Source organism: Seriola dumerili, unplaced genomic scaffold, assembly GCF_002260705.1.
Source record: "Seriola dumerili isolate Sdu_G_001 unplaced genomic scaffold, Sdu_1.0 BDQW01000120.1, whole genome shotgun sequence".
NCBI classification, from domain to species: domain Eukaryota; kingdom Metazoa; phylum Chordata; class Actinopteri; order Carangiformes; family Carangidae; genus Seriola; species Seriola dumerili.
This window is the reverse complement of record NW_019174375.1, coordinates 924,329-937,604: the sequence shown is the minus strand read 5'-3', so window position 1 is coordinate 937,604 and position 13,276 is coordinate 924,329. Positions and strand designations below refer to the sequence as shown.

General features: G+C 43.4%; 1 protein-coding gene across 1 annotated transcript in view; it reads right to left on the bottom strand.

Annotated features, from left to right (window-relative positions):
* Nucleotides 1-13,276, bottom strand: part of LOC111223898 (attractin-like protein 1) — a 243,612-nt gene that overhangs the window by 177,178 nt on the left and 53,158 nt on the right. The window contains exons 11-15 of the mRNA XM_022748196.1: nt 9,421-9,505; nt 7,521-7,736; nt 6,299-6,413; nt 4,405-4,537; nt 1,006-1,193 (exon numbers count right to left, since the gene is read on the bottom strand). Coding sequence (XP_022603917.1) covers nt 1,006-1,193; nt 4,405-4,537; nt 6,299-6,413; nt 7,521-7,736; nt 9,421-9,505 — 737 coding nt within the window. The remainder of the gene's footprint in view (nt 1-1,005; nt 1,194-4,404; nt 4,538-6,298; nt 6,414-7,520; nt 7,737-9,420; nt 9,506-13,276) is intronic.

The window sequence follows — 13,276 nt, the reverse complement described above, 5'->3', positions numbered from 1 at the left end:
GAACTCCGGGGAGCTGCATATCAATCCGCTCGTCCACATCAATCAGCCACGTGTCACTTCATTCTCTACAGGGAAGATAAAGGCAGCCGAAAGCTGTGATTACACTCGGATACAGTGATTTGATTGGGCCGTACCTACAGGTGTGTGTGTGTGTGTGTGTGTGTGTGGTGTTGCCACACATGTGGAACTGTAAAGAATTTGCATTAGTTTACCAGCCTGATAACATACAGGCACTTTCCTTATTAAAGGAGAGACTCATTAACTGTTTTAATACGGCGCTCACAGACTGTATATAGTCAAGGCTTCAGCAGTGAGTCAGTGTGAGTATTTTGAGTCTGAAATAATAATATTAAACTTTATTTATATAGCACTTCTCTAAGTGCTTAACAGGAAGAACAGAGGTAAGGTTTCTCTGATAGGTTCAAATCCAGGTGTGCGATGACTAACACACTGAATCCAGTTAAATTAAACTAAAATGCGTCTTAAAAAGTGGTTTATGGGTCATTTTAAGAATCAGTTACTGGTCGGTTGCTGCAACGCTACTCCAGAGTTGGAGTGGAACTGGTCACAGGATCACTTCATGGCCAGTGTGACCAGGAGGGAGGGTTACAGCGACAAATAACTCCTGCAACTCACATACATGCATGTGAGTATTGTGTTAAAATTGACATTAGTGACATTAGTGTGTGTGACGTGAGCTGAGGACAGGTTTTCTAATGTTTACAAGGTTAAATAATCACAGGTAAACAGTCAGTCAGGACGCTTACATGCTACTTCTGCAGTTTTAATTAAATCGGGTGATCTCACCAATCGTGGTTGACGTGTGGTTTTTCTATCTTATATGCGCAGGTATGAACAGCCGCAGCGATTTCATAAGGCAGAAAAGCCTGAGTGGAAAATAATGAAAGGCTTTCACCACTGCTGTTAGCACACAGGGATCCTGTCACCTCCTTTAGTTATGAATTAATTTTTTTAATTCTTTTTTTTTTTTTTTACACCACCCACCTTATCTTGCAGCTGGTATTTCTGAAGCTCTTCCAGAACAAAATTAACTTGTTTGTCTGTGAGCAAAGATGCAATATTTCCTCCCAGGTTTTTACAGTAGTGCTGGGCATTATCGTAGCTCTCTCTGCTGGAGTTGATCCTCAGGCAGGCTTCCTCGACATGGTGCCAGCCCTCTCCACACAGCTGGCCTGCACACACACACACACACACACACACACAGTTTCAACACCTTCACTGCATCTGTATTAGCATGAATTCACATGGGAGCAACCTTGTCGTCATTTCACGTTCAAGAAAAACACGTGTTGCATGTGTTTGTGAAGAGACGACACATGATAAGAGCAGCACTAAACTCAAAGCGCAGACACCGTCACGATGCTGCAGCACAATGCTAACGTTATCATGGTAATATGTTCATAGTTTTACTACACTTGCACAAAACACTTAAGTTGACAGTTTAAGTTAAGTTTCTCCTTAGTTGAGGAAAGTGTTTTTGCAGCAGTGAAAGAGATTTTACAGCAGTAAAAATTCACTGTTTCCATGGAGACAGTTGATTTGCTGCACTAAACTGCGCTGCCAGAATCAGCAGAAATATCTCTTGTTAACGAGGTTTACACATGATGTTGTCGGACCGTATTTAGAGGCTGATGTAACCGTTGATATACGATGTTGTTTTTTTTGATCTGAGAGCACATTCCTGCTTCGTTCCGACCCGATCGCGGCACGGAGAAAAGCGATTATCTGTAATGATGGAGGGTTCTATTAACAAAGCCCGAGTAAGGCCGGCAGACGGCTCACCCATAAAGACCCGTACGTGCACTCCCCGTTCTCATCGGGGTCACTCGGTAGCGTCTTGCAGGGGGGGGGGGGGGGGGGGGCACTGTTGTAGTTGGGAGGCCGTTCAATTTGCCAGGATGAAAGGGGAAGAAAAAGTCATTCTGCCTCCACTGAGCGCTGGTGTTTATTTAGGACTCCAGGACTGATTACATTCACAGGCCCATAATAGCTTCCATCACCAAGCTTTTAATGCTACATAAAAGAAAATACCTGCTTTCTTTATTTATTTTTTCCCTCCCAACCACTGTGTGATAGAAATGAGCAATAATCAACCAAAAAACGAGGAGGAGGAGGAAGAAGACAGATGAAGGGGGAATAGTAGAAAGTAGAAAAATAAATAGACAGATTAGGTTACGGTCTTTGTGTGAAAGCAGAGATAAACACGTCAGGCCATTTAGAATAATTAGTCATAACATGGTGTCTAAAGAAAAGGCCACAGCTGCCACGGCGGCGGAGCTGCTCAGTTCATTTCAGCCTCACTGTTCCTGCACATGTATCTTCACAGGAAAATCACAGAAAAACACAGGAGCCTTGTCTCTTGCCTTATCACACTAATGGACTGTGAAACCCACAGACAAAGAGATATTCATTTCATCTGTGCAGCCGGCGACTCACAGCGATTTTGAGCTGAACCATCGACTCAACTGTACAGGACGGGAAAGTAGAGAAACTTTATATTCTTATGATTTACACGAGGCGTGGGTGAACTCGATACAGTCCAGCCCAATTATTGTGATATATGATATAGGTGTAAGCGATTTTATCTACCACATATCGTGGTAAATATCGTGATATTTGATATTATCGAACATTATCCCAAATCCAATTTACATAGAAAACAGAAGCTCAGTGTTTATTTTTTAACTCCTCTTCAAATCAATGAGGTTTAAAAAGAAAAACTGAGGAAAAATTGTCGTCTCTAACTTCCCAGCTGTCGAGAATAAACAAGATATACTGGGAGACTCTGTGCTCACGTCCATAAACAGCAGGAAATGAATCAGAAAAAAAGAAAATATCCTATCAATAATATCAATGATCAACAGAAATATCAAAGACGTACAAGCTGTTTTCAGTATTTGTTTTGACACATACGGATGTCGACAGTACTTGGATAATACATGAAGTGTGCAGGGCTCATGGCGGCACCCCCTGCATATCACTAAATTATAATCCTACAATCTTGTAGATTTATTTTTCACAGCTGCGAAGCGGGCGACGAGTCAAGAAGCAGTTCTGAGGTTTTAATCTGCAGAATACAGTGATTACTCCGCGATAGGATTGTAGCTCAGATTTGGGTCAAACTGGTTTTTTGGTTTTGGTTTTTACCGATCTAGGTTACAAACAACCTAATGAATAAATTATATTAAATGTAGGAGCATCTGAAAAATGTTGTGGTAACAGAATTTTGCTCAGTTTTAGACGTGCAGTAGTTTAGAACTGCAAGTTAACAAAACCACATTTTCTTGGATTATACTGCAGTTGTCCATGTTCGCACTACCTCGCCTTAACTCAGCACACAACAAACCGAGGGGGAGGACGTGATGTACCAGGCTGCGGGGCTTTGATGTGGACAGAAGAAAGGGAGCAAACGCAGTACCATCCTCTGCTCAAAGCTACTGCAAACTCCCAGTTCTAAGCAGAACCAGCTAGCCCGCCCTTTAGCGACACCGCCGCGAAACTGGATCACATGTGGATTCAAATGGCACGGGTATTTCCTTTTGCCCTAAGTCACGGTAGCACCAAAGTCACACTGAGCGCAGCTCCAGAGTACGGAGGAGGACTTTGTGGACTCTGGTTTTTTTTTGTTAGTCAGCCAAAGATCTGTATCCAGAACATCCAGTAAACACTTCTAATTGGCCTAGTTCTCTTTGCAGCTGTGTGGAGAGCACATCTCTGAAGTGTGCGTTCATGAATGTATGCTAATCCTGAATGTGCACATGCCTGCATGGATGTATGAGGGCGTTTATTTGTGAAGACCACTAATAATATGCAGCCACTTAGCGTGGGAACATGCAACTGCTCTGAAGCGGAGTGTGTCATGTGTGTGTATGTGTTTGTGTGTGCAACAAGAGGACAGCGTTCCCTCAACGACTTTGAAAAATAAGTATAATTACTTGGGAGATGATGACTGCAAAGGCGACTCCGCCAGACTCTTAATAATGTATCAATCAACAGCATTCAGTCCGGTGTCACGCGTAATCGAAAAAAAGGATCCACGCGGCTTTTTATGAAAGTACAATTTATGCACGCTTGCAAGTATCTGTGTGCAGATCCTCAAGGTGTTTTAATTTTTGCTGCATAATGCCGCAGCCTCAGGAAGCAGCTTATAAACTAAGTTTCTCTTCCCAAAGATTTCCTCAGAATAAAATGAGTTTTCATGAATTTAATTTGAGCAGTGTCCTTCAGAAATATCCTGAGATAGAGGAGGGGGGGGGGGGGGGAGAAAAAGAGAGATTGTTTTCTTCTGCAATGACGCAGGGAGACGCGTTTCATGCTCCTGCTGTGTGTGCATTCATGATGGTGTGTGTGTGTGTGTGTGTGTGTGTGTGTGCGTCTCCTCACCCGGCAGCGCTTGACACTCCTGCTGCTGCGGCTCCCACTGACAGTGGACGTTGAGGGAGCAGCTCCTGCAGTTGGCCAGTCTGAAACACTCCTGCTCCTCCCTGCGCTTACACCTGGACGAGTCTTTCACCGACTTCACACACAGCATCACACAACACACACACGCACACACCACACCACACACACACACACCACACACACACACAACACACACACCCCACACACAACACACACAGTCACACACACACACACACACACACACACACACACACACACACACACACACACACACACACACAGAGAGAGGAGACAATATCAGTACCAGTTCGACTCCATCCTCTTCTACTGCTGATGCAATAAACTTGGAGAGATCAATACAATGTGCAACAAAAGGCCGAAGATGAATAAAGTGATGGTCGAGCCGAACACGACACGCAGAGTGAAAAGATAAAACACCGATACGAGGGAGGCGTTATATTGAGATGGACTTTTTTACTGAAGTTGTGTTTACCGTAGACGCCTTGTGCGTCTCGCTTACTCCTCAGCAAAGACAAACGTCTAACGAGGAAGATCTATATTCAGCTTCGTGCCGCTTCATCCTGACAAGGTGAACTGACCATAACGAGTCACAGAAAAATCTCTAAACAGATGTTTTACCTCGGCCCCGTTTCTTAGCTGGTTTACCGAGACGTCAAAGAGACTAATATTAATGAAATTAACGTTTTCGTGCAGAGCTGGATTTCTCTGTTTTGATTGTTGTTGCTGATCAACGCAGCGGATCACCATCTGTATATCTGATATTTGGCATAGGATGTCTTTCCTGTCACAACCTGGGGGATCAATGGCCGACCTGCTCCACAACCTGATTTTTGATTTTAATTTTTAGCCGTTTTCTCACTGCACTCATTTGTGCATTTTCTACGGTTTGAGATCCTAACACATGCGTTAGATGTGAACGTGGCTTTAGATTTCACCCTCGATTTCTATATCACCTCGGGGGCTGTTCTGACCTGTATCTGACCTCTGACCTCTGACCTCAACCTGACGCAGCCTAACGAGAGGTGTCAAGTGTCAAACAATACACACATGTCCCCTCCTCCTGGCTCCGTGCTTCCACAAGCTCAGCTGATGTTCAGACAACATGGATGGAGGTGGAGACAGAGACAGAGCGCCGCCATGCTGCTGGGCCAGCTCCAGAGTCAACTACACGCACACACGCACACGCACACGCACACATACACACACACACACACACACACACACACACAAACACACAAAAGCAACATGCAGACACATACAGAGAGAGACGGAGAGAGAGCAGGGTCGGGAGTCAAAACAGAAAGAGAGACAGAGAGAAAACAAAATGAACAAAAACACTCACTAATAAAAACTTCGCACATCTTGAATTATCTGATGTTATCGTTTAAATTTTTAAATTTTTTCAACATCCTTGAAAGGTTAAAAGATGATGAAGTTAGATGATGAGATTTTTGGGCATTTGAATTAGAGGACAATCACACACAAAGACCATGAGTGAGCTCATTTAAAAAAGGGGAATAGCTGAGATATCGACTTCTTTAAGCTTTTTCAAACCTTCCTGGAACCATCGGCTCAAAGTTTCACCCTGTACACAGAGCGCACCCTTTCTGTTCCACTAGCTCTCATCTAGTGCAACTTTGGAACCAAAATGTCACCTTTTATAATGTAACGGACAGAAGTGCAGTGTAATTTACAGAGCACGTTCATGCCTCCCTGAGTAGAACCAACCCCTTTTGATTTCAAACACAACTCTAGCAACCTCCCCTCACAGTCCAGCCCCCGAGTAAAGTTTGTTCTACAATAACCAACGGCGTGGAGCGCTCGCTCTCACGGACGCCCCGGTGAAAGGACTCACCACGGTGCAGTTGCTGGATGCAGAGATGCACTTCCTGTCCTCACACCACTGACAGCCCCAGGTGTTGGCGGTGCAGCTCGCGCAGTCCGAGAAGCGGAAACACTGCTCGTCTGTACTGTCTGGAGGAGACGACACACACACACACACACACACACACACACAACCACAAACACACACTTCCTGTGTCAAATGGAAATATGCTCGGCCACCATTTGTAATCGTGTTGTGGTTATAAAAGCGTTGAGTAAAGTCAGCCTGAAATGTCATGAAGGAAACTGGAACAGACGGACTCACGTGGCGTCCGTGAATGAGCAGAAACGCTTTTATGAAGTGTGACCTAATGTGATTTCTGTGTTTCAGGATGTGATGAACAGGTGTTTTACACATGGGCAGGGAAGTTATGTCCTGCTGCTTTTATTTCTTTTATATCTTTTATTTGTAGAATACATGTTAATCTCATTTTGATGGATACACAGCGGCGTCTAAAAGCCTCAGCCAACGACCAGATTTGTATGTCATCAGTTATTTTTGGTGAGGCAGGTCTTCCCTTTAATATCACACACACATACACAGATAGTGTATGCAAGTATATGGTAATGAATGGACACCAATGGACGCCTTAAATAGTCGATAAAAAGTCCAAAATATGAAGTTTAAATAAAAATGCATGTGAGCTGGAGTTAGCAGTATGTGGGGGAGATGGTCACATGCAAAACCATGAGTACGGCCCTTTAATGTAGTCAATCTATGAGTGGTATTGTTGTACTTAAAATTGAAAGAACAACCATTATCATAATTGCTTTCAATTTAAACCTGCAGTGAGCAGCCTGAAGCAGAATACCTGGAAACGCTGCTGCATCTACATCTGGCAGAAACAGATGAGGGGGAGTGAGAGGAGGAGGAGGAGGAGGAGGAGGAGGAGGAGGAGGGATTGGACCAATCCTAATTACTTTAAAATGAGGTAATTGTTGCAGCATTGACCTTCTGTTCCCATAATTATGTTATGCAAACTAACCTCAGAAGCCAAATACTTGAGAATAATTATAATTCTCGTGGAGAAAAAGAATGGGTCTTTTGGGAGCAGCAGTCCTGTGTGATTGCGCTGTGCATTTCAGACAAAATGTTGACATGACAAAGAAAGGAAGACAGAAAGAAAGAAAAAGTCACAGACACGGATGAAATGGCAAAGAATGAGCCGGGCAGACGGCAGCCCCGGGGTGACGCACCGGGTCGCACGGGGCAAAACGGCGCCGGCAGAATCTCCTCAGGTGGTTTCGCCTCCCAGGGGACACATCTACTCAGGACCCAGTGGCAGCGAAGGCCCGGCCCGGCAGCGGCGCACGCAGCTGGGCTGGAAAAGGCCGGGCAGGACGGAGGGGTGTAGGCCAGCACGTCGTTCAGGAGGAGGCCCGAAAAACCTCCAAAGATGAACATGGAGCTGAAGAAGACACAGGGAGGATTAACACAGCTGTGGAAAGGGGGAAGTTTTGTTTTATAGAGACAAAGAAGAAAACGCCGGCAGAGATGAAAACAGTTAGAGAAACGATAAGAAAACAGGAAAAACCATTCAAAAACAAACCTGAACTTTAGTTTGGGGGGGGGGGGGATGTTGTTTAAAGCCGGCCGTGTGAAGCTCAAAGCTGACATTTACGTGCTCAAAGCTGACTTTTTGGTGGGTAAATGGCGTTAAAGGGGTCAGCGCCGAGTTCCTCTGCATCACCATCGAACTCTCCCAACCTTTTTAAGTCGGAGTATTTGTTGTCATTCAGGTTTTCCCACCAAACAGGCCTTTTGTCCTTCATATAGTTTTGAAGAGCACATAAAACATCACAATTTCACAATATGGGAAGATTTTTTTTATATTTATTTAAGTTATTTAATGTATGAATTTTAGACATCAGACATTTCACCCTTTATAAGGTCGATATATCTTGTTTACATTTACATTAATCCATGAGAGGATTCCCAACATCACCACTAGTGTGTTATTTTTCCCAGTCTGCCCAGCTCAGAGCAATAAGAAGCTTTCCTGGTAATATATGTATAAATTTAGACTCTTTTGATCCAGTGGATATAAAAATATTAAATAAAAATATCTTTCTAAAGGTTTATTTTTGACATATTGGTAACCTCCTTCCACATCCTCATAAACAATGATAAATAAGAGCATTCTTTACATTTCATGTCGTTGGTGTTTTACCGACCTATAAAACGTCCCGTAGTCTGACTGGAGTGAGAGAAAAAACATCTTTTATCAGACTACAGTGCAGAAGCTCTGAGAAACCCTCGACGTGATGTCGAGTTATCTTCAGGTTTTTCATGAGGTGAAGAAAAAATAAAATAAAATACACAAGAGAACATCGGCTGAGGAATTCAAGGTGCGTCAACAACAGCTGTTTCCTTCTCTCACAGTTCTACGCAGGCTTCTCTCTTTGAAAGCAGCAGTCTGAATGGTTTGCCAGGAGACAATGCAGCCATTCAAACACCGTGTTATTTTAGAAACCACAACACAAGGCTGGAGGAACTGGTTCGACTAACTTTTCTGTGTGAATGAAGCAAAACCCAGAGATACAGATTCAAAAATGGGAAAAGTATTAGAGAGAAATACATATATATATATATACACACACACTGTATTTATACATAGACGTGTAGGAAAAGTACTGAGCGTCAAGCAGAAGAAACGTCCCCATACAGACAAGAGATGAAGCGGCAGAGACACAGTTTGTGAAGCGGAGAGCTTCAGAGAATCCAGCAGAGGGAGAAGAGAAGTGTAAACTAAAACTAAATATAACACTGAGATAAAGACATCAATCCCTACACAACCGTCTACAACTGAGGAAGAGAAGGACGGAGAAGAAAGTCGACAGAGACTCTCCGAAAACTTAGAGGACACCGCAGGAAGACATCAAGGAAAATGTAAAAATGTACCGAGGAATAATGCGCTGTGAATATACGGGTTTTATTTGCATAAAATATAACTGAGTAGTTTAGCAGATTATTTACCAGAGACTGAAATGATACCGCTGACGTGTCCTCAAGCGACGCATTAACTCTCTTGCACTCTATGTTCTATAGAGGTCAGAGGTCGGACAGTGACGAAAAGGAAGGAAGGAACTCACCCGTTGCTCACCACAGCCGAGTGTCCAAAGCGGTTGACGTCGCGGTGCAGCCCTGGTCTGGGGAGGACCGTCCACTCGTCACAGGCTGAGGACACACACACACAAACACACACACACACACACACACATACATTTCTGTTATAGCTGTCTGTGCTGAGTGTGCGTGTCTGTGACTTATGAGAGTGTGCGTGTGTGTGTGTGTGTCTGTGCTGAGTGTGTGTGTGTGAGATGAGAAACTACAGTCAGTGAGAAGCAGTGACAGAGGGGAGTGTATGCAGCTTCTCTGACGCTTTTATTAAACATGTATTTATGCAGTCGATGACACTTTAAGGTGTTCCAACACAAGGAAACGCTGAGGCGAGTCTGTAGCTGTAGATCTATTGTTTCATCATGTGTTTAACAGTTTAGTTTAGTTTAGCCAGTTGCAGTTTGTTTTTTACACTGGTGATTAGAACTATATTTGCCGTGTCCGGACATTTCATTTTAAAAGAAGCCTCTTTCAGTATTTCTTCTTTCAGACGTTTATGAGCCACTTGTGATTTAATAAAGACGCAAGCTGGAAGAATCTTGGTTGCCATTTTGAATTCAGTTAAAAAGTGATAAAACTGTGTTTCCTCTTGCCTCTAGTAATGGAGTTGAAAGGTTTAATGGTAGTTCAGTGGACATGACAGATTGCAGCCGGTAAACATCGACTGTAAATAATGACTCAGTCTTTTCTACTTTTTAACATTTGCAGATACGGCCACATATAAGTGGACATCCTAATACCGCGCGCAAACATCATGTAAACGGTTCACCGCCGCAGGGATTCGATATTTTCATCTTTCATTTCAACCACTTTTCTCCTTTTGTGTCATTCTTGGAGTGAGGAGCGTCTACGTTACTGCATGTGAGAAGAAATAAGCAGCTGAGCCGCTCCCCTCATGTCGTCACAAGGAATAAGAGATCATTATCTTTACCTTTTCACATAAAATGATGGTGATAAGGAAAAGACAGGGAAGATAATCCGGGAGATGACTTCATAAAATCTCATCTAGAAGTCTCTCTTTCTTCTCTCCATCATCAGCTCTGTGTATTTTACTGTTTAGATTTTACAACTCTTTAATGTTTTAATGACGCCTACGTGCTTCCATTACATTAATATCTAAATGACTGTGTGTGTGTGTGTGTGTGTGTGTGTGTGTCTGTGTTGGGTTAGTGTAAATGTCCCATTTAGCCAGATGAGCGTTCCCTGAGCGCTAACGGATATCAGCCGGTGGAGCCGGTGGAGCCGGGGACTCGCGGACGCCAGGTTGCTAACGACCTCGTTAAGCGCTGCACTAATTGGGAGCCCCTTGTTTAAGAGCGAGGGATGCGGCGGAGGACAGAGGGAGAGGGGTCGTCCTAATCAGCACCAAGAGCAATGAGTTCATCACTAGCAGGGGTCAAAGGTCAGGTGTATTAACATGCCAAACGAGACTAATGCTAAACTGAAGCCTGGTGATGCTGCAGCTGGTGTGAACGAGGGAGGTTTATTCCCTCAGTTCAGCTCGTCAGGCTGCGGTTCGACTGCTCTGACCGTAACTGTGAGAATAAACACACCCTCCATATTGTGCTGGGAAATATTCAAGAATTAGTTTGATATTTTTCACGTTTTGTTTGCTTTGAAAAAAAGAAAAAGAGATGACGTTAAGGTGCTGATGGACAGGAAGTGAGTAGCCCCCCCGCACCGGACCCGTCGTACGGACAGAAGCAGGCGAGGTAAATCTTACAGGTTTGATGCTTTGATTGTTTTTGGGGTTTTTTCTAACTGTAGTTGAAATGCATGAACATTCTTGTTAATAAGTCTTTGCCAATGTGTAGAAATACATTCAGAGTTGTATAAATTAGCATTAGACACGCTGACAAGTCGGTCTGGGGATTTGAATGTTTAATATCTTTGCAGAATCTATTTCCAGCTCTCGCATGGACACAGATGTTCTGTCAGCTGTACTTTCATATAAGGTACTCATCAGTCAGCAGGTGGGCTCCGCTATCTGTCAGCTAAAATCCATGTGTGGCGCTTACAGTTTAAATATTTTTCACTTCTGGCACTTGACACTCCGGAGCTCTAAAATAAGCTCAGGTGCTTCTGGGAAGTCACACGACCGAGTTCCTTCCCTCGGAAAAAAACAGTCCCAGTCATTTTAGCTGGAAGTTTGGCAACTAAACTGTTTTTCCTCTATTTAAAGCCTTTTTCAAAATGCATCTGAAAATTGATTTTCACAACATATCATATCTTTTTTTTTACTTATGAGATATTTGAAGTTCTATTTTTAATACTGCCAACATCATGTGCTCTGAGTTTAAATGATCTGAGGGTTTTATATTTCGCAGTTCGTGGCCGTTTTAGAGAAAAGAATAGAATAAATAATCCCATTAAAATAGAAGATGCATTTCTGTCATGTGTAATGATCCTGTTACATCACAACAGTTAATGTTTAATTTTCTTAAACCACATCTTGATCTTTCCTGAACCTTAACCTTAAGTATTTTAGTCGTTTTTGAATTGTTTATTAACATTGAATAAAAGAGATTTCATGAATTAGTTTAGAAGACAGTTCAAATATTATTCATAGTGAACAGATTCCTAGTTTGTAGTTCAGCACAGTCGTGACACTTTTCTTCTGTAAATAAATAAAGTGGTTTCTTGTCTTTTTATTTCAAGCTGTTCCCCGTCTGCCAGTGAGACAGTTTCCTTTTAGCCGTTACTACGTCGTGGTATTTGTTTGCATTGTAACGGGTTGTTTTATATGTGCTTTATAAATACACTTGATTTGATTTGATTGACGGCCGATGACACTGATGAAACGTTGATACTGGACGTCACAAAATGTTGTATGAAAGAGTTTCAGTGTTTTTGTTCGTTTAAACGTTAAAACACCTGTTTGCTAAAAGTAAAAAGGCGCCTTTGTGAACTTTGTGATTCGGACACATGAATCGTCCCCGCTGAACACCTCAACTCCAAACTCCATCCACAGCTAAAAACTTCTGCCATAAAAGGAATCAGCCTCAGTGACTCCTGATCACATCCTGAGACTGACGCTGCCAACCTGTCCACCAAACAACTGCAGGCTCAACAGATACTTATCAGCCACAACACACACACACACACACACACACACACACACACACACACACACACACACACACACACACACACACAATCACACACACACACGTGCATAGGGACAGACACATCAACACAGATTTTAATTTCCTCTCAGGATATGAGAAAATCTGTGTTAATAATGCATGGTGGGACAGAGAGAGAAATCATGAGTCTAGATCGGAGCAGGCAGGCAGGACGGGCTGATTGACAGTTTGATCTGATCTGCACTAATGGAGGTCTTGATGAAGAAGGGTGGGAGGAGGAGGAGGAGGAGGAGGAGGAGGAGGAGGTTTGAACGGCAGCCACTGTCTTCTCCTCCAATATATCACAGCTCCTACATCTTCCAAACAAGCTCCCAGCATGCCCTGGGCCTTTCAACGGGCCGTGCCATGTGACCGTGTGTGTGTGTGTGTGTGTGTGTGTGTGTGTGTCAGGTGTGTCAGGTGTGTGTTTGTGTGCAGCAGACAGTGTGTGGGTGTGTGTGCCTGTGGTGTGTCAAGTTGGAAAGGACCATGATTTTAATCAGAGTTCATTTCCCCCCCCAAATCTAATTAGAAGTGTGAGGGGGGCAGGGTTGAGGGAGAGGGAGGAGGGGATGAGGAGGAGAAGGGGAGAGAAAGCTGGGGAGTTTCGAGGCAAAAAGAGAAGAAGAAAGAGAAGATGATTATAGGAATGAAAAGAGAGGGATGAAGACAGGAAGGGGAAAGGAGGGCAAGAGGAAGAATA